The 22,591-nt window shown below is 43.0% G+C and overlaps 1 protein-coding gene and 1 long non-coding RNA gene across 2 annotated transcripts in view; both read right to left on the bottom strand.

Annotated features, from left to right (window-relative positions):
* Nucleotides 1–12,435: 12,435 nt before the first annotated feature.
* Nucleotides 12,436–22,591, bottom strand: part of LOC144687906 (uncharacterized) — a 572,568-nt gene continuing 562,412 nt past the window's right edge. The window contains exon 2 of the long non-coding RNA XR_013578240.1: nt 12,436–14,885. This is a non-coding gene — a long non-coding RNA (uncharacterized LOC144687906). The remainder of the gene's footprint in view (nt 14,886–22,591) is intronic.
* Nucleotides 15,666–22,591, bottom strand: part of eif2ak3 (eukaryotic translation initiation factor 2-alpha kinase 3) — a 75,551-nt gene continuing 68,625 nt past the window's right edge. The window contains exons 16-17 of the mRNA XM_078554441.1: nt 21,513–21,575; nt 15,666–18,549 (exon numbers count right to left, since the gene is read on the bottom strand). Coding sequence (XP_078410567.1) covers nt 18,373–18,549; nt 21,513–21,575 — 240 coding nt within the window. The 3' untranslated portion in view covers nt 15,666–18,372. The remainder of the gene's footprint in view (nt 18,550–21,512; nt 21,576–22,591) is intronic.

Here is a 22,591-nt window from a genome sequence, read left to right as displayed (position 1 = left end):
AAAATAGTTTCAAGAAAGACCCCAAATACCAACTATCTCAAGCCTATCATAGGATAAGCAAAGCCTCATCAAGGTATGGTAAAATAACAAACCATGGTAGCAGTAAAACCTCACTGAGACACACTGGCAACACAAAGCATGGCAGCAGCATTGGAGACCACAGATCAGAAACCCACAGGTGAAAGCCTTGGGACAGATCGACTTTGACACCATGGAAATCAAAATTGAAATGTAGCGCTGTGAGGGGAACGTGAGACACAGACGATGTCGACTGCTACTGAACAGCCACTACCAATTCCACAGCCTTTCCACACAGCAAGGGTCCACAGCAGGTTTGTCAACTTGTCTATAACTATAGGAGTGAACACAGGCGGGCAAGGGAAGTAAAGGATTTCATTTAGTGGGCTGCTGGTAAATATTTTTCAGCCTTTGCACCCCACAGCTGTAATAGCGGTGGTTATAGGGGTGTCCGCAGCAAGGTCCACAGCAAGGACAACAATAGGAGTTCAGGAAGAGACCATTCAAAAGGTTCTGAATGGCTTCGGGTTTACAAGGAAAAGCTCAAACACCAGGTCTCTACTCTTTTATATGCTGTGGGGGCCATAACTAATGATGTCCTGGCACAACAAGGCATCGAGGAGACCTTGGCATCACACAATGAGGTAATGGGAGCCTTTGATAATTACTTCAGCCCTAAGAAGAATTTAGTCGTAGAAAGAGCAAGATTCAACCAGAGGAGCCAAAGGCCCAGTGAATCCATTGATTCCTTTATTAATGATTTATATCATTTGGCTCACACCTGCAGTCACAGAGCCTTAAAACATGAGTTGATTCAAAACTGTATCATTGTCAGCATGGTCAATGATGTGCTGCCGATCTTTTGCAATCCAAAGAGGGTTTGATCTTAGAGAAGGCAGAAAAAATTGTAAGGCAAGTGGAGTTATGACAGCATTCAAAGGATACTGGGAGTGGACAGGAAAGTGGACAAGATCAGCCATGATCGCATTGAATGGAACAAAAGACTCACCAGACCTTATGGTCTTCTCATGCTCATATTTCTTATGTTTTGACAGCAGAATTGGGGTGTACTTAAGGGAGACATTGAGGCTCGGGAAAGGTCATTCCAGTATGTAGGCCCAAAGTCGGGAGACCCACCCACCAAAAAGCCTGAGGAAAAGCCCGACAAAACTGCTGAAGAGGGAGGGAGATCCATTCCACTTATGACCAAATGCTCCGGATGTGGCAGCAACAGACAATACCACCACAAAGGCTGCCAGCAGGAGGAGCCGAATGCTTTCCCTGTAGCAAAACCGGACATTTTAAGCAGCCCTGTAGATCCAAAACACAATTCAAGGGAAGAAAGCCAAAACACATTCTCAACCATTTTGAGGTCTAAAAAATAGGAGATACGCGTTTCCAATCTGATAATTTCCTAGGAGAAATCAAATAAACAGTTCTGGTCTGTAGAGTTGAAAGTCCAAGGATACAGAACAGAATTTAATTTGGAAACTAGGGCAGGAGTATGTCTTATCAGGCAGGTTGGACTGGCTTCAGAATTGGCTTAAGAAGGTAAAAATTCAACCATCTGACTTGATGCTACAAGGGCCTGGAGGCATAGATCTCAAAGTGAATGGCCAATTTACTACAACCCTTAAACATGAAGATAAAGCGATTAACAAAACCCTTTATATCTTAACAGAACCAGCAAATTTCTCTACTCAACAGGTCAGCGTGAGACTTGGTCTCATACAGAAGCCCGATGAGGTATCAGTGGAGGTCAGCAAAGCAATACTCAAAGATGAATTCCCAAAGATGGTTAAAGGAGCAACAGGCTTCGAAACAGCAGCTACACTTGATGTTCACTCATTACACAGTGAGTCACTCTTTATTGTAGAAACACGGGATCACTGGACCACTGGAGGAGGTTGCAGATCTCTCACTTCTTTTCATAGACAGGCTAGAAGGTGCGGAAATAGAAGGCACTGAAAAAACGGTGACCATCCGCCAGAGGGGCTTCTAGACGTTGATTGGCTCTTTCCTGACAGAGTTCATGGGAATGAAGCAGGTGATCGCTTGGAAGAAGATACCCTAGATCTTGCTATGCTCTGGTGCCACTGCCAATACAGATGGAATCTCTGTTGTCTTTTGTGAGGAGCCTCAGCTATTCATTGAAGGTACGGAGAGCTGAATTTGTCTACTTGTCCTACTGAACCCACCAACGGGATGCATCAACTATTGCTGGCTGACAACAGTAAGCTATTCAAGGAGGAAGAGATGCTTGATTCCAAGTTGGATCAAACCAATGGAGGACCCAAACTACAGAGCTTCTACCAGCTGGAGAGTCCTGTGCAGGAATTTCATCTAGATCCAGGTCTGGAGGTTTATTCTATTGTTGAAGATGGTACAGCTTTACCTTCTGATGCTGACACCATCATCCCATTGCCTATAGCAGAGCAGCCTCATGCTGAAAGAAGCATGGAAATGATACCACTACCTACAGAAAGTGCTGAAATTACCCTAACAGTGGTAGAGGAGTCATCTTTTCTTCATATCCTGCAAGGATGTTCTTCATTCTTCTTCTCATTGACCAGGTTTATTCAAATCTCAGGTATTGAATACTTTTGTTGTCAATGCAGCAGTGAAATTCTTCATCAAAGTTGAAAATGCATCATATTCTCAGGCCTTTCTCCAGTGTGCAAAACAGAAACAGTAGATTACAGAGAGAACATCAGTTTGCTCTCTTCCTATTCACTGGGGTGCGAAGGTCCGAGCCCTGAAAATTTCTCTCTTGAATCAGTTTTTCATTGAACGGGTTTCACAGCCTTTATAGTCAGGTTGTCATAAAGGTCACAGCACAGGTATCAGCAGTTGTCAGAAGCTGCTGTCCCAATTCATCAGTGTGTTTACCTTCCAAGGAGAAGACAAGGGAACGCATACGTCCACAAGAGCCGAGGACACTGCTGGAGATTGAAGCCCTCTAGGAAACAGTGACTTAGAGAGGGGGGTGGTGGGAGCAGGGAAGAAGTAGAAGTTGGGTAGAAACTAAACAGCGCAGGAGGTTTACAGTCATCGGAAATGTAATATAAATAGTTTAACAAAAGAATGTAACAGCTTGAGATTTTATTTGGGGGGGGGAAACATAGAGTAATGTGTTAAAGGTGCTGTTAATGAAACCATGATGTTAATAAGGATGACATCAAGAGTCAGATAACCAAGAGGCTCCAAGAGAGCAGGGTGCAGAATGGTTGGTGTCTCAGAAACCATGTACTTACCCTGAGGTCTTTGTAAATAGTTCTTAATAAATAGTTTCAAGAAAAACTACATGCCGGCTATCTCAAGCCTATCATTGAATAAGCAAAGCCTCATCAAGGTATGTTAAGACAGCAAAGCGCAGTAACAATAAAACCTCACTAAGAGATAGTGACGATATGAAACAGAACCTACATCTTCAGCCATACTTTTGGCCATCTACCCAGACAGCAACGTATGCAACTCAGTTTCAAATTTTGTTTGATAATACTTCTGTAAAGTGACTTGGGGTATTTTACAGTGTTCGAGGGCTTATCTAAATTCAAGTTTTTGATTCATTTACCTCAAGTGAAAGCCTACAAGCTGTCCAGCCATTGATCCTGATCATCAGCTACACTTTCTCATTAGTGACTTTGTCAGTGAACTCGAAATTGACCCACTGAGGGTGGTCTCTTCTCCCAACCATTCCTGCTCACCAGGGCTCGCTCAGAACACCGCTTGAAAAAAGTCATCTGCCTTCAGCTCACCCTATGCTAGCCCACTCTTTTGATTTGGAGCATTTACCTACCTTCAAAAGAGTTTGCTGGCAATTATCTGGCAAAGGCAGTGCAGCGACAGGCTGGCTGAGAATGGGTGACATTTAAGAGGTGTCAGTCATAGTTCAGTGGATAGCACACTCAGCTCTGAATCAGACAGAAGTGACTTGAATACAAAATCGAAGTGCAGTACTGAGGTAGCACTGCACTCAGAGGTGCCATTTTTCAAATGAGGCATTTAAACAATGCCACATCTGCCATTTCAGGTGAGCATGAGATGAAAGATCACTGGCACTATTTCAAAGAAGTTCAGGAGTTCTTCTCCAGTGCCGTGACCAATATTTATGCCTCAGCCAACCTCATTGCTCATAGTGAATGGTGGTGGACAATTAAACAACTCACTGGAGAAGGCAGCTCCACAAATATCCCCATCCTCAATGATGGGGGAACCCTGCACAACAGTGCAAATGATAAGGCTGAAGCATTTGCTACAATCTTCAGCCAGAAGTGCCGAGTGGATCTCGGCCTCCTGTGGAGGTCCCCAGCATCACAGATACCAGTCTTCACCCAATTGGATTCACTCCACATGATATCAATCAATAGTACTGAAGACTTGTGCTGCAAAAATAGCCGCACCCCTAGCCAAGCTGTTCCAGTAGTCATACTTAGCACAAAGAAAGATGGTTGTGGTTGTTGGAGGTCAATCATCTCAGTCCCAGGACATTACTGCAGGAGTTCCTCAGGGTACCGCCCTAGGCCTAACTATCTTCAACTGCTTCATCAATGACCGCCCCTCTATCATAGCGTTAGAAGTGGGGATGTTCGTTGATGATTGCACAATGTTCAGCACCATTTACGACTCCTCAGATACTGAAGCAGTTCATGTCCAAATGCAGCAAGACCTGGAAAATATTCAGGCTTGGGCTGACAAGTGGAAAGTAACATTCCTGCCACACAAATGCCAGGCAATGACCATCTCCAACAAGAGAAAATCTAACCGTCGCCCCTTGATGTTCAATGGCATTACCATCACAGAATCCCCCACTATCAACATCCTGGGGATTAACATTAACCAAAAACTGAACTGGACTAGCCATATAAATATTGTGGCTACAGGAGCAGGTCAGAGGGTAGGAATTCTACAGAGAGTAACTCACTTCCTGACTCCCCAAAGCCTATCCAGCATCTACAAGTCAGGAGTGTGATGGAATACTCTCCGCTTGCCTGGATGAGTGCAGCTCCAACAACATTCAAGAAGCTTGACACCATCCAGGACAAAGCAGCCCACTTGATTGGCACCACATCCACAAACATTCACTCCCTCCACCATCGACGCACAGTGGCAGCAGTGTGTACCATCTACAAGATGGACTGCAGGAACTCACCAAGCCTCCATAGACGGCACCTTCCAAACCTGCGACCTTTACCACCTAGAAGGTCAAAGGCAGCAGATAGATGGGAACACCACCACCTGGAAGTTTCCCTCCAACCCACACACCATCCTGACTTGGAAATATATCACCGTTCCTTCACTGTTGCTGGTCAAAATCATAGAACTCCCTTCTTAACAGCACTGTGGGTGTACCTACACCACATGGACGGTAGCGGTTCAAGGCAGCTCACACCACCTTCTCAATGTCAATTAGAGATGGGCAACAAATGCTGGCCCAGCCAGTGACACCCACATTCCATGAGTAAATGAAAAAAAATGATCACATTGCTGTGTGATTTAGCACATTCCTGGGAAAGATAAAAGCCACAAATAGAGCCATGTTTGTCAATCAGATGGTACTGGAGGGCTGAAGGCTAGAAAGAGGCAGAAAAGGACCCCTGAAATACTGAGCAAGTGCTGCACTGTTGGAGGTGCTGTCTTTTGGATGAGACATTAAACCGAGGCCCCATCTGCCTGTTCTGCTAGATGTAAAAGATCCTTCAGCAATGTCCTTCAGCCAACATCATTAAGACAGATTTATTTTTTCTTTATTTTTTCACGGGATGTGGGCATTGCTGGAAAGGCCAGTAATCCCTAAGTGCCCTTGAACTGAGTGGCTTGTAAGGCCATTGTGGCAATTATAGTTTTATTTAGTGTGTAATATACCTTTAAGAATAATGCTTGTTAAGGAAGGCCACATGATCTGTAGTACCCAATAGAAGAGTAGCGCAGGCTACCTCAGTAGTCAGCTGTGTAGAGATAGAGTTCGAGTTGAAAGCACATGTGTAGCTGCTGCTGAGTAATTTTGTAAATAAACTTAAAGTGTACACCTAAGGAGTGCCTGATCGACTCTATCAATAGTACCAACGTGGCACCACCCACAACAATCTGGCGATGAAGATCAAACAAGTTTAACAGAAGAAACCAAGTGAAAAGAAATCGGCACTGTAACTCGCACAATAATTGTAAGTAGAAGTTCTGTTCAAATCAACAAAGTAATTCCCTCTTGAAATGCCGCAATTCGGAAGAATTGATCCTTTCAATCCAGCCACGATCTCATTACATTGTATGTCTCACATTCTTTTTCCAAGCGATCGAGATTACGGGGGAAGAGAAGAGGTGAGCGATCCTCTCAAGTACATGTGAGAATACGGCTTGACTCAAAGCTGGACAACACCCAATGTCCCAGGATTCAAAAACGTTGATGGATTGATGGACATCGTGAAGGGTCATTAACAACCATAGTCTTCAGTAATGATGCAAAGGTTCAAGTTTAATTTAAGAAATAGAGCCCCGGGTGAGACGGCTACATGTTATGTGGCAAATTTGAAGCAGTTAGCAGAACATTGTGAGTTTGGTACATCTCTAAATGACATGCTCAGATCGTTTAGTGTGTGGTGTGAATGAAGACACGATTCAAAAGAGATTATTGCCCAAGGTGAATTTGGATTTCAAGAAGGTGCTAAAGCTAGCACTGGCCATGGAAAGCTCAGTAAGAGATTCAAAAGCCATACAGGGGGAGCAAAATGGTGCCGTCCTCCACATAAGGCAGGAAACCCAAGCCAAAAAAGGCGCGAAAATGCAAGACTCTGCTAAGAAGCAGGAAGCAGTCCCCACTAGCCAAAAAATAAGGAAGGATGACTTAGCAGCGAAATCAAAAAATAATTTCAATAGAGGTGGAAACAAGCAGTCTTTTAACAACTGGCAGTTTAAAAAAATCGAATGTTATTATTGTCACAGAAATGGGAAAATAAAGCGATAATGCAAGAAAAGAGTCAAACATGCTTATAAACAACAGAAAAAACCCAATGAGAACTACAATGTAGAAGAACCCAAAACAACAAATTCGTTGTTCAATCTGGAAGTTGGAAAGACAGAACCAGTATGTGTAACAGTGAAAGTAAATGGCAGACCTGTTAGAATGGAAGTGGACACAGGTGCTTCCACTACAGTAATTGGGAAATATCTTCAGATATCTGAAAGATGGGGAATATTAATTAAATTTAGAGGAAACAACTTCCAAACTAAAAACATACACATGGGTGAAGATATTCAAAAGGGGAGGCATTATTGCCCTATTGATCAAGGAGTCAATTACTGCAGTAAGGTGGGATGGTATCTTAGAGGGTTCCGCAAATGAGGCCAAGGCCATATGGGTAGAACATAAAAACAAAAAGGGAGCAATCACTTTTCTGGGAGATAGAGGAACAGATATGTAGGCAAATCTCAGAGAAGTGTTAAAAAGGGGAATAATAGTAGAGGATTTCAACTTCCCCAACATTAACTGGGATAGTCTTAGTGTGAAAGGCTGAGAGGGGGTGGAATTCTTAAAGTGCATCCAGGAGAGCTTTTTGAGCCAGCATGTAGAAAGTCCCACAAGAGAAGGGGCGGTACTGGATCTAATGTTAGGGAATGAAGCCGGGCAAGCGGTAGAAGTGTCAGTGGGGGGTGGGGGGGTGCATTTTGGGGATAGTGACCATAACTCTAAGATTTAAGATAGATATGGAAAAGGACAAAGATGGACCAGAAATAAAAGGTCCTGAATTGGGGGAAGGCCGATTTCAATATGATAAGACAGGATCTGGCCAAAGTGAACTGGGAGCAGCTACTTGTAGGAAAGTCTACATCAGACCAGTGGGAGTCATTCAAAATGGAAATAGAGAGAGTCCAGGGTCAGCATGTAAAGGTGAAGGGTAGGACCAACAAGTCCAGGGAACCCTGGATGTCAAGGGAGATAGAGGATTGGATAAGGGAAAAAAAGGAGGCTTATGGCAGAATCAGAGGGCTGAAAACAGCAGAAGTCCGAGAGAAGTATAGGAAGTAGGGGGTTATTTAAAGTAATTAGGAGAGCAAAGAGGGGTCATGAAAAAACACTGGCAGGCAAGATAAAGGAAAATCTCAAGGCATTTTGTAAATATATTAAGGGCAAGAGGATAACCAGGGAAAGAATAGGGCCCATTAGGGGCCAAAGTGGCAATGTGTGTGTGGAGCCGGAGGACGTCGGTGAGGTTTTGAATGATTATTTTTCATCTGTGTTCACTATGGAGAAGGACAATATAGATATAAAAATCAGGGAGGTGGACTGTGATATACTTGAACAAATTAGCATTGAAAGGGAGGGGGTATTCGTGGTTTTAACAGGCTTAAAAGAGGGTAAGTCTCCAGGCCCAGATGAGATATATCTGAGGCTGCTATGCGAGGCAAGGGAGGAGATGCAGAGGCTCTAACATTAATTTTCAAATCCTCTCTGGCCACAGGAGAGGTGCCAGAGGACTAGAGGACAGCAAATGTGGTACCATTATTCAAGAAGGGTAGTAGGGATAAACCAGCTAATTACAGGCCAGTGAGTCTAACATCAGTGGTAGGGAAACTATTAGAAAAAATTCTGAGGGACAGGATTAATCTCCACTTGGAGAGGCAGGGATTAATCAGGGATAGTCAGCATGGCTTTGTCAGGGGGAGATCATATCTAACAAATTTGATTGAATTTTTCGAGGAGGTGACTAGTTGTGTTGATGAGGGTTGTGCAGTTGATGTAGTCTACATGGACTTCAATAAGGCTTTTGCCAAGGTCCCACATAGGAGAATGGTCAAGAAGGTAAGAGCCCATGGGATCCAGGGCAATTTGGCAAATTGGGTCCAAAATTGGCTTAGTGGCAGGAAGCAGAGGGTGATCGTTGAAGGTTGTTTTAGCAATTGGAAGCCTGTGATGAGTGGTGTACAGCAGAGATCGATGCTGGGACCCTTGCTGTTTGTAGTGTGCATTAATGGCTTAGACGTGAATATAGGAGGTATGATAAGTAAATTCGCAGATGACACGAAAATTGATGGTGTCATAAATAGTGAGGAGGAAAGCCTTAGATTACAGGATGATATAGATGGGCTGGTAAGATGGGCAAAGCAGTGGCAAATGGAATTTAATCCTGAGAAGTGTGAGGTGATGCATTTTGGGAGGACTGATACAGCAAGGGAATACACAATGAATGGCAGGACCCTAGGAAGTACAGAGGATCAGAGGGACCTTGGCGTACATGTCCATAGATCCTTGAAGGCAGCAGAACAGGTAGATAAGGTGGTTAAGAAGGCATATGGGATACTTGCCTTTATTAGCTGAGGCACAGGATATAAGAGCAGGGAGGTTATGTTGGAGCTGTATAAAACGCTAGTTAGGCCACAGCTGGAGTACTGTGTGCAATTCTGGACACCACACTATAGGAAGGATGTGATTACACTGGACAAAATACAGAAGAGATTTGCCAGGATGTTGCCTGGACTGGAGCATTTCAGCTATGAAGAGAAACTGGATTGGCTAGTGTTGTTTTTCTTAGAGCAGAGAAGGCTGAGGGGGAACCTGATATCCCTTATTTCCACCCAAAACTGATTCCACATCATGATCTATTACACCTATATCACTATTCACCACCGCACTGATACCTTCCTTTATTAACAAAGCTACCCAACCTCCTTTTCCTTTTTGCCTATTTTTCCCATCAAATAGCCTTGAATATTGGGTTCCCAGTCTTGGTCACCCTGCAACCACGTCTCTGTATTGGTATCAAGTCATATTCATTTATTTCCCTCTGTGCCGTCAACTCATCTATCTTTTTACAAATGCTGCGTGCATTCAGATAAAGAGCCTTAAGGCTTGACTTTTTAACCATTATTGTTCATTCTGGTTCTGATTTCTGCTGCATTCTTCTGATTTTATTTTCTGCCCCTTCCTGTCTCACTTTGATTATTGTTGGCCTCTTCACTGCCCTGCACGTCTGCTCTCTCATCTCTTCTTGATTTTTTTTTTTAAACTTCCCTTCAATTGAACCCTCCCCCCACTAATTAGTTTAAAGTCCTATCTACAACCCCTAGTTACATGATTCGCCAGGACACGGGTCCCAGCATGGTTCAAATGAAGCTCATCCCAACACAACAACTCCTTCCTTCCCCAGTACTGGTGCCAGTGCCCCATGAATCGGAACCCATTTCTCCCACACCAATCTTTGAGCCACGCATTTACCTCTCTAATCTTATTTACCCTATGCTAATTTGCACATGGCTCAGGTAGTGATCCGTAGATTACCACCTTTGTGGTTCTACTTTTTAAATTTAGCCCCGAGCTGCTCGTTGTCCCTCAGCAGAACTTCTTTCTTAGTCCTACTTATGTTGTTGGCACTACATGGACCACAACAACTGGATCCTTCCCCTCCCACTCCAAGTTCCTCTCCAGCCCAGAATATCCTTAACTTGGCACCAGGTAGGCGACACACCCTTCAAGACTCTGTTTGCTGCAGAGGACAATATCTATTCCCCTAACTATGCTATCCCCATTACTACTACTCTTTTCTCCCCCCACTTGAATGGCATTCTGTACCAGTGCTGTGGTCAATTCACTCATCCTCCCTGCAGTCTGTGTCCTCGTCCACACCAGGAGCAATAACCTCATACCTATTGGACAAGGGCACTGGCTGAGGCTCCTCCAAAGCTAAAGTTTGGATCCCCATACCTGCATCATTCAGTCACAGCCTCCTGTCCCTGCTCACAGTCCAAATTTGATGTAATTAATCTAAGGGGCGTGACTGTCTCCTGAAACTGTCCAGGTAACTCTCCCCCTCCTTGATTTGTCACAGTGTCCGTAGCTCAGACTCCAGCTCATCAACTCTGAGCTGAAGTTCCTTGAGCAGCCAATACCTGCTGATGTGCTGACCGTGCATCGCACCAGCATCCACCAGCTCCCACATACTACAGCTGCAATACATCACCTGCCCAGCTATCTCTATTCTATTAAAATATTTCACATCCAAATTAATTTAGTGAATTTCTTCACTATACTCTTCAGCTGTAATAACGTCTCCTGATTTAAACCATTTGGCCAATCAAAAGAGACACGGAAGGGATGCCCACCAATCACCTGTTTTCCTTTGACGTTACACTTTGGCTCCGACAGGGAGAAACAGGTCCTCCTCTCGCACTCTCCTCTAGGTGCTGCTGACTGCCTGCCCCAAGGTGGTCCTCTTGCACTGGACGGTTAATAAAGTAGCTAAGTTATACAGTTATTAAAAAAAAGTGCACGTCCCAAGTGAGGGAGGTAATCTATTTGGGTCACCGGGTAGATTCACAGGTCCTCCACCCGGTTGAGGAAAAAGCGAGTGCGCTCAACCCAGTACAGACATGTCTGATGTTCCTGTAAGAGTTGAGGGTACAGAACCGCAGGTGCCCACCGAAGCACCTGATGTTCAGGCAACTCTGACAAGGCATCTGAAGTAATGGAGCTGAGGCATTCTACATACATAAGGAAACCGCCAGAGTGGATGTACAAAACACCATTTTGAAGAACAGCAGGGAAAGTTTTCCCCAATGTCCTGGCCAATATTCACTTTGCAAGCAACATCACAAGGTTATCAGGTCATCGCACTGCTATTGTGGGAGCTTGCTTTGTGGAAATTGGCAGCCTTGATTCCTAAATTATACCTTTAAAGGTATACCTTTGGCTGTAAAATGATTTAGGATACCCTGAGTTTGTGAAAGATGCTATACAAATAGTAGTCTTTCTTTACATGAAAGAGGGTAATAACTGTAGTCAAGTATGTTAAATATTGAGATTGTGGCTATTCGATCAAATCTGTAGTCTCCAGAATTTAAAAGCAAGATGAAATTTTTAGTTTAAAAAATGCCAACATAAAAATAATCATGCACAACCTGCATTATGGGTTTGAATGGGGCAGATCCATGGCTGCAAGTCTCCCTCAATAGCCCAGAACAATGAAACCACTTCAATATACAACTACCTTTCACAACCACGGTGTCCCAAATCAACCTTAATATTCCTTTGAGATGAATTAGTGATCTGGTTGAAGGATGAATGTGGGCCAAGACACTACAGAAATTCCCTCCTCTTCAAACAAAACCTGAATAGATGAATGGAGTCTGCTTTAACCTTTCTAAACTAACTTTACAATGATGTAGCATTCCCCACCCGCCCCCCAATCTTGAGTGGGGGCTGACCTTTGGATTTAGAAGCGATTGCATTGCTAATCAAGCCAGCCTGAGTCTGCAAATTAGAGCTCCCAGTTAACAAGCATGGAACTGTGGATAAAACTTGGGCCCTTCCCTCATCTGTATTGCTTGGGGAAATGTGTTCCAAGTAGGCAATTGGCAGAACATGTACCCTGTTAAATTAGCCAGCCAATTTGCATTTGGTGATTTAGAAAAAACAAACTTCACATGTACAATTCAATATTTTATTGAATATTTTAGACTTGTATGAAGTCACAATGCTGCAATGCACCAATTATTGCAAAGAGTGCATTCCCAATGTCACCAACCCAAATGGATTGATAATGAAGATTAATAATACAGTTTTACACTGTATGACAAAAAAATCTAATCCTCCAATCAGAGTTACTCAAACTTTCCTTCATAAAATACATTTTAAAATGCAAAATGTTACTGCACAATCCTGAATGAATTCTATACATAATTACACTGAATATTAATTTGTGTCTTTTGATTTTAAAAAAATGTCTACTTCAGAAAAGACAGGAGAAGCTTAAATGTACACGGGCAAAATGAGGCATCACACAGGAAGATTTAGCACAGTAATAGGATTCTTTCTAACAGTTCACACCATCTTTAGGTCAGCTCATTTAAACCTGTGTTCTATGCAAAGGCATAACAAAAGACGGCCACATACTAATTCCACTTAAAGGAGCACATTACAAACTCTACCAATTGTTAAATTTAAATACCCAACTTACAAACAGAGCATTGGGTATTTTAAAAGGCTGAAGCAACTTAGGGAGAGGAGAAAGGTTACATTCAGCAGAAAAAGCACCTTGCAACCCCATTTTTTTTTATATTTCATTTGTGGGACGTGGGCATTTGTTCTCAATCCTTAATTGTCCTCGTGGTGGTGGTGGTGGTGGTGAGCTACCTTATTGAATGGTTTGCAAGGCCATTTCAGAGGACACTTTACATTCAGTCATAAAGCAGGTAAGGAAGGTAGATTTCCTTTCCTAAAGCATTTAATGAATCAGATAGGCTTTTACAACAATTCAGCAGCTTCATGGTTACTGATACTAGCATTTTATTCCAGGTTTATTCAATTAAATATAAATTCACCAGCTGCCATGGTAGGATTTGAACCTTTCTCCGGATCATTAGTATCAGGTTTCGGGATCACTTATCCAGTAACATAACCACTCTACTACCATATCCCTGAAGTCTGTATATCTCCTGCCAAAAGGTAATGAGTTTAGTAACTCTTCCTTCAAGCATTTCAGTTCTCCCCTCCCAAAGACTTAGTCTGATGGAAACCCAAACAGGCACATTGTTACCCTAACAGGACAGGTGGCCCTCCCACACAGGGCTAAATGTTAATGCTAAAGGTCCCTAACCAAGAAAAGTTGACACCAGCTCAGTACTACCAAACACGGCACTCGCCAACTTGTCCCAGCTACAATATTTTCAGCTCATGAATCATTTCAGGCTGTGCCCATAGCCATCAAAACATCTGCCTCTGCTCAGGTATCATTAAGAGCAAAACGTTTTATTAAGTCCACAATATAGGTACTTTTTAAAAAGAACTGTTTAGGCAAGTACTCTCCCAATTTAAAATTTTGATCCTGAAAAGAATGATATAAAGAGTGAACTAAAACATTTTTAAGCATACCTATATTGCATGAGCAAAAAATGCATTTATAAAATTTCATAGCCACTTGACCGGCACACTTGAATTGTAAAAACAATGTGCACTTTGAAATGTGGTATGCCCAGGAAGGTCTGCATAGCAATAAATGGTTGTGTGTACTACATAAGACATGTGGCTTCAGTTACTGCTCCATTCAGCAATCTCATCTCACTTAGCTGCTTATTCATATCATCCCCATACAGTAACCACAAATGCTATTATACTTGAGTTAGGGACATAAAGGGTGTTGTCATCCGTCACAATTACCTTGTTACAGACAATCCCACTGCACAAATCTTTAAAAGGCTACTTCAGGTGGTCCAACCCAATCTGAATCTAGGGAAAGTCCACAAGTGACTTTTCAGATTATGCAAAAGCAATTCCAAAGTAAGGCCAGTGTAAAATGGAGAGCATGCAGGAGTGAATCAGAGGTGAGGAACTAACAAAAAAAATGAATTGCACATAGTTACTGTCCAGTATGAAACCTGTGTGGTTGATCTCAGCTTTCAAATCAATATTAATGCATCAATAATTATGCAAGGTAAGTATGCTACTGGTTTTGATAGTAAGAAAATAACCAGGGCAAGAAATCAAAGAAAAAGTGAGGATAATTAATGTATAATGAAAAATTAAAAATGCAATGCTGGAAGCTAGAAACAGAATTTTTTTTAAAAATTCATTTACGGGATGTAGGCTTTGCTGGCTAGGCCAGCATTAATGCCCATCCTTAATTGCGCTTGACAAGGTGGTGGTGAACTGCCTTCTTGAACCGTTACAGTGCAAGTGGTGCAGGTACGCCCACAGTGCTGTTAGGGAGGGAGTTCCAGGATTTTGACCCAAACACAGTGAAGGAATGGCAATATATTGCCAAGTCAGGATGGTGAATGACTTGGAGGGGAACTTCCAGGTGGTGATGTTCCCATCTATCTGCTGCCCTTGTCCTTTTAGAAGGTAGTGGTCATGGGTTTGGAAGGTGTTCTAAAGGAGCCTTGGTGTAGTGCATCTTGTAGATGGTACACACTGTTCCCATGATTTGTCAGCGGTGGAGACAGTGAATGTTTGTGGAAGGGGTGCCAATCAAGCAGGCTGTTTTGCCCTGGATGGTGTCAAGCTTGAGTTTTGTTGGAGCTGTACTCATCCAGGCAAGTGGAGAGTATTCCATCACATTCCTGGCTTGTGCCTTGTAGATGGTGGATAGACTTTCAGGGGTAAGTTATTTGCCACAGGATTCCTAGCCTCTGACCTGCTCTTGTAGCCACAGTGTTTATATTGCTAGTCCAGTTCAGTTTCTGGTCAATGGTAACCCCCAGGATGTTGATAGTGGAGGATTCAGTGATGGTGACACCATTGAACATCAAGGCGCGATGGTTAGATTCTCTCTTGTTGGAGATGGTCCTTGTCTGGCACGAATGTTACTTGCCGCTTGTCAGCCCAAGCCTGGATATTGTCCAGGTCTTGCTGCATTTGGACATGGACTGCTTCAGTATCTGAGCAGTCGCGAATGGTGAACATTGTGCAGTGAACATTCCCACTTCTGATCTTATGATGATGGAAGGAAGGTCATTGATGAAGCAGTTGAAGATGGTTGGGCCGAGGACAGTACCGAGGGACTCCTGCAGTGATGTCCTGCAGCTGGGATGGCTGACCACCAACAACCACATCCATCTTTTGTGCTAGGTATGACTCCAACCAGCAGAGTTTCCCCCTGATTCCCATTGACTCCAGTTATGCTAGGGCTCCTTGATACCACACTGAAATGCTGCCTTGATGTCAAGGGAAGTCACTCTCACCTCTACTCAGGAGTTCAGCTCTTTTGACCATTTTTGAACCAAGGCTGTAATGAGGTCAAGAGCTGAGTAGTTAATCATTTTTTTGTTCATCCAATGTCTATCCATTGACTCAGTAATGATGTTCCAGAAACAACATCCTACTTTACTTTCAAACAGATTCCATGTAGAGTTTACAGAAATTATACAATTTTTGGCACAGCTCACCAAGGTTCCTTCAACAGCACCATTCAAACCCGTGACCTTTACCATCTAGAAGCACAAGGGCAGCAGATGCATGGGAACACTGCCACCTGCAAGTTCCCTCCAAGCCTCACGCTATCCTGACTTAGAACTATAATTACCATTCCTTCACTGTCGTCGATTCAAAATCTGGAATTTCCCTCCCAAACAGCATTGTGGGTGTACCTACACCACATGGACTGCAGCGGTTCAAGAAGGCAGCTCACCACCACGTTAAGGACAATGAAGGATGGATAATAAATGCTGGGTTTAGCCAGTGATGCCCAAATCCCACCCACAAGTTAAAAAATTCAGCCCACGATCTTCCTGTGATTGCAGCATCTATAATTTTATTGTTATTCCCTCTTCCACTTCTCTTTCCACATTTCTATCAGATGCTTGTTTAATTTCTCTTTTGTTCTGAGCGATTGACCCTATAACGTTACTGGACCTTTCTCCCCTGATCTGACAGACCCGTACATTTTGATTTAAGGCTCAACTTTATTTGACTTGGAAAGCTCACAATTCTCCAACAAGAGATTTTTATGACATGAAAAGAGCAGCGACAAAAGACATTTCAATCTGGTAGCCCATTCACCTCCATAACTATCTGTGCAGCTGTTAATTCCAGCACCAATTCCATTTCTGCTCTCTTCCCAGCATATTTTCATTGCCTGGATCTTAATTCAGTACGATGACATTTTTGTATACTTATTGAGGGAAGCTGCTACAATCTTTGTTGGTTTATACGTGCTTTTGAATAAGATGGGGTGGTTTTTTCATTGGTGACAATCCCATACAATAAACAGCTTTTCTTCAGGCTGAATGTGAACATAAACTAAATGGGTCCCCTCTATTAGCCAAAATAATGGCTAACACACACTGGTATATAAATCTTGTGAACTGGCAAGATTTTAAGAGATCTACTATTGGACACAGGAAAAAACACAATTCCGCCATCTTACACGCACAAAATGATATAACAGCCAAATATGATCCTGCAGGAATAAGTAAGTTAGACAGAATTCCAAGCACAGATGATTTATTGCAAAAAGCATTTTTTAGAAACTTGATAAGAGGCCTATAGGCTGAACAATGTTTAGGTAATTAACAAAAGAAAACTGGAGTTGAATTCTCAACTGCAACCATGTGCTTGGAATCAACCTAGTCAATATGACAAGAGGAAGGAGTTCAGTTTTTCACTTCACCAGCACACCCCAGTACCAGGCCAAGCACCTATTTCCACATCAGTCCAGACATTGAATGTGCTTGTAAGCTCTTTACAGGATAAGCCTTCTGTGAATCAGGAGCAGGAATCCTGGCTGATATTTTTCCTCCGATAGCCCACAGGTGCTGAAGCAATAGTACTGCAATTAAGAGCAGCCAGCTGGACACTGATGGAAATGGAGCCAGGGACCTTCTGGCCTTTACTGTTTTGTGCTTCGCAGACCTGGCCCATCAAGGCATTGGAGAGCTAGGGAGACAAGCATCATGGCACATGGGCAATTTCAGTACGTTCATCTATTTTTCAGTTGGGTCAGAAATTCAAGGAACTTATTCATAGGACAAAAATTGAAGTGCCTTCAATCAGTATAGCAATGTTAACAAAATGTCAAATCTAAAGACATATATTTTGCAACATTCAGAATTCATAAATTGCTCTTTCACTACAAAACTTGCACAGCAAGGCAAAGATTAGTTGAAAATCCATTAGCTCCTCTTGGCCAGTTTTGATGATGCTCAGCCAACAGTTGCTGTATCTATATATACGATTGTGCCCTCACAGCAACATAAGCACATTCTATCTCCATGGTTTGCTAACAGCCCGTTGAACAAACTCTCCGCCCCTCGCCCACGTGTTTTTTGAATGTTTTAAAATTATGACTGAAACTCACATGGTAGCGTGGCTCGTGTTTCCAACAACTCGGGTTAGAGCTGCGAGCTGGATAAATGCCCTTCAACAGAGGGACACAACGAGCACTCTAAGCACCACCCAGCCCGCTTAGCAGTTTAAAGCTGCATGCTGACTGGACGTTCCAGTTCTCACTTTCCCTTGAATTTTACACATCTGATCTATCTACATGTGCATGCAGAAAAGGAATTCCAACGTATGTGCTTATGGAATCAGTGAAAAATTAACTGGCGCCTGCGCAACCGTAGCGCACTCAAGGCAGAACCGGATCTCTGGTCAGATCCCCACCCATCGTCGCTTCGGGTACGCAATCTTCCAAATGGTCACATTTTTAAAAACATTTCAGATTTCAGTACGGATGTCACAATGTAAAATGTGGTGGAAGGGTCTTAGTATCCCATCAGTTGGTCTTTAAACTTTTGGCAACTTTTTTTTTTCAAAAGTCATGAGAATGTAGCTTGTAACCTTTCGCAAACACTGAGTGCGTTGGGATAAACGAAACAGAAGATATCCGAGATCAAGAACCTGCCGCCTGTCCGGTCGACGTCCCGCTGTTAGGAGACAGATGCCCTCAGAGCCTTGGCTCCATTGGAACTGAGTGTCCGTGATCTCTGCCTCAGCAGCTGTTTTTCAGGAATGTCAAAACTCTCAAAGAGCGGGTTGTTGACAATGTCTATGGCCTCAGGACGCTCAGCAGGTTCATGAGAAAGCATTTGTTGCACCATGTCATGCTGCAGGGGAGTTTCAAAAAAATTCAGAAAAGTTAATTTCTACAGAGGCTTATTAGTTCCACTGACTCCCATCATGTTTCATATATACTTCTGAAAGACCTCAGCAGAGTAGTGTCTGACACCAGACACCACACTTTAGGAAGGTGTAAAGGCCTTGGAGAGCACACTGGGGTGGCAATTTATTAGTGATGTCAGGGTTTCAATTATCAGAGAAACTGGGTTTGTTCTCCTTAGAGCAGAGGAGGGAAGTTATAATAGGGGAAGTCAATATAATAAGGAGTTTTAATAACAGATAGGGAGAAACTATTTCCACTGATAGGAGGATCAGTAACCAGACTACACATTCAAAACAACTGGCGAGAAAGCCAAGACGAGAAATGTTTTTACTCCATGAACTGTTATCAACAACAACTTGCGTTTATATAGTGCCTTCAATGCACTAAATTGTCCTAAGATACTTCATAGGTGCATTCAACAAAATTTCACACTGAGCCACTTGAGATATTTGGACAGGTGGCCGAAAGCTTGTTCAAAGAACAGCAAAATAAAGGAGGAAAGAAAAGTAAGAGGCAGAGAGGTTTTAGTAGAGAATTAGAGGTTAGGGCTTAGACAGCTGATGGTACAGTTGTCAATGGTGCAGCAATTAAAATCAAGGATGCTCAAGAGGCCTGAATTGGAGGAGTGCTGATATCTGAGGGTTATAGAGCTGGAAGAGATCAGAAAGATTGGGTGTGGGGGAGGCCATGCATATATTTGATGACAAGGATGAGAAATATAAACTGGGGTATTGCTGGACAGGGAGCCAATGTAGGACAGCATGCACAAGGGTTGTGTGTGAATAGGACTTGGTGCAAGACAGGATAGTGTGTTTTGGATTTATGTAGGTTACTTAATGGGAGGCCAGCCCAGAGTGTTGTGAAAGTCAAGTCTAGTGGCAACAAAGCAGTGGATGAGGGTTTCAGTAGATGAGCTGAGGCAGGATTGAGTGGATAATGCTATGGAAGTGGAAGTAGAGTCTTGGTGATGGAATGGATGTGGTCAGAAGCTGAAGGTGAAGTGACACCAAAGTTGAGAATAGTCTTGTTCAACCTCAGACAGTCAACAAGGTAGAGGGTCAGAGTCGGTGGCCAAGAAATGGGAATTTGTGTCAGAGACCAAAGACAACACACATTCAAGGATGTCTGAAATGCACTGCCTGAAAAAGGGTGGGTGGAATAATAGCACATTGAATAGTAATTTTTAAGAAGAGAACTGGATCATAACTCAAAAATGGAAACATTTGCAGGGCTAAGGGGAAAGAGCAGGGGAGACATACTAATTGGCTGCTCTGTCAAACAGCCAGCACTTGAGTAATGAGCCAAGTGGCTTTCTTCTGTGCTGCATGATTTTGTGACTATGTTGCTTAGAATTTAACTGCCATTGAAAAGTATGAATATTCATCCACTACAGATTGATGCTTTTAACAGCAACTTAAATCAGCCATTTATAGCACTGTACTCTAGCTGAACACAGGGCTGATGCGCAACATGCAATGCAACAGATTAAATGCACAAACATAACCACAGGGCAACACAGCAGACAGAAATGTGCAAAGTGTTGAGCCTGTAATAATTCAATAGTTGAGACAAAACACCTCCCATCGTGCTCACCATCTGTCAGCCCACTCATTCATTTACACTGCTCAGGTGGTTCGATGTTGAGGAATTAAGTTTCTGACCAGGGGTTCTGTGAGTAATCCTACTCCTGCCAAAACAGCTCCTCTATCCCCTCGAGTCAGCCCCAGTCAACAAAACTGAAATAGGCAGTGATGCTCAGATGTTAAACAGACTGGCCACCAACTTCAAGAATTACATACTCCTAGCTTTCAGCTCATAACAGATGGTCGCTCCCAATGTGGCCAGCTGATCGATATTTAAATATTTAATCATTAAGCAATACATTTATTCGCTTGCATACCTTATCAGCTATTATGGAGATTTGGTCTCCTCCCACCTCATTCCTTCTCCACATCTCTGCTTTTCACTTTTTCAACAGAGATTAGGAAGTCATTGTGCATGTGCAAGAATAGATCTGGCTACTCTGCATTATTCTATCCCCATTTTATTTACAGCTGAAAAGGACTGAATAAGTAAGCCTCACTGTCTACAATCTCACGTTATTACTATATGTATTCACTTTTTATTAGCCTCTGCTTAGTGCAGGAAGAAACATTAAGCCTCAATTACAGTTCATAACATTGTGCAGAACATTGATTCAAATCCTCTGCTGATGAACTAACATAACAGGATAAACAATTCAACTGGGACTAAAACTTAGTTCCAGAGTCTTTAAATAAGATTTTAAAACCAATCATAAAATTCTCTTCATGTTCAAATCCCTCTATGACCATATATCTAATCTCATTCATCCTGACAGCCCTCTAAGATCTCTGCTTTCCTCCAATTCTGGCATTTTGCACATCTCCAACTTCCACTGCTCCACCATTAGTGGCAAGGCATCCAGCTGTCCGGACCCCAAGCTCTGGAATTCCCTGCTTATCTTAATCTCTCTCGCTTTTCAAGAGATTTTTTCAAACTTACTTCCTAGGGCAGGTGACCAAAAGCGTGGCCACCTATCCCAACAGCTCCTTTAGCTTAGTGCCACATTTTGTCTGAATGAAACAATTGGGGTGTCCTATCACATTAAGAGGTGCTATTCAAATGCAAGTTGTTGTTGAAGAAAGGGATGTATGCCAGGTGACTGCAGTTGGCAAAGGGATTTTCATCCCATCTTCCCAAATTGGAATTAAGCCAAGTTCCAGGAGCTGAAAGAACATGGGAGTGGCCATTCCTATTTAACAACTAGGCTACACTTCCTTTCTTATCCCTGCCCTGCCCCACTCCTTAAGTGAACATATCATGTCAGACAATATCTGCTACAATTAAAAGCTAAATATCATTGGGTATTGCATGCTCAATGCTTACCTCCTGGAGATATTCCTCAAGAAACAAGGAGGGGAACTTCAAATCGCGAACTCCTGTTAATGTCTATAAAAGGGAGAGGAATTATTTAAACATTAGGAACAAGTCTTGAAATTCGGGGATGATTCAGTGGACAAACACACGGTCATGCTCTCAATGCAGGTCATGAATGTTTTTGATTGGGTACTTGATGTGCACCAAGTTAACCAACGCCAGCCTAGACAGCAGAGGGAGCTCCAAAGTTAATGAGCAAAAGATGAAGCCGCAAATTCAGCCAGCATCTCTGCCCCAGTGCCCTACTTCAGAGGCAAGGCCTTGGATCTGCCCCCTGGATGTCCCTCATGACCTCTGTACTCCTACTTCAGTCCTCCTTGCAAAATGCTTCTCAAAATCCAGCTCTCTGGCTTAATGTCACCCTTTTTCTGGTGGCCTGCTCGGTCTCATTTGGAGAGGTGGTGGCGTAGTGGTAATGTCACTGGTACAGCAATCCAGAGGCCTAGTTGATGCTCTGAAGACAAAGGCTCAAATCCCACCGTGGCAACTGGTGGAATTTAAATTCAATTCGTAAAGAATCTGGAATTTGAAAGTTTGTTTCATGGTCACCATTACTGAAGCTATCACTGTCATAAAAACCCATCTGGATCACTAATGTCCTTTGAGGAAGGAAATCTGCCATCCTTACCTGGTTTGGCCTACATGAGACTCCAAATCCACAGTAATGTAGATGACTCTTAACTGTCCTCTTAAATGGCTTAGCAAGCCACTCAGTTCAAGGGAAATTAGAGATAGGCAACAAATGCTGGGCCTTGCCAGCGATGCCCATAACCCATGAAAGAATGTTTTTTTAAATGAGTACACAATTTAGAGAACTACATGTGTTATATGGGAGCCTACAATTGGATCTACAGAAAACAACCGCATTCATGACCTTCTGCCTCGTAGCAGGTTTTTTTTTATTCATTCATGGGATATGGGCTTTGTCGGCAGGGCCAGCATTTATTGCCCATCCCTAGTTGCCCTTGAGAAGGTGGTGGTGGGCTGCCTTCTTGAACCGCTGCAGCCCATGTGGTGTCGGTGTACCC

Source organism: Cetorhinus maximus, chromosome 1 (assembly GCF_964194155.1).
Source record: "Cetorhinus maximus chromosome 1, sCetMax3.hap1.1, whole genome shotgun sequence".
In the NCBI taxonomy this organism is placed as follows: Eukaryota; Metazoa; Chordata; class Chondrichthyes; order Lamniformes; family Cetorhinidae; genus Cetorhinus; species Cetorhinus maximus.
The sequence above is the reverse complement of the archived record's forward strand: the minus strand, read 5'-3'. Positions and strand labels throughout refer to the sequence as shown.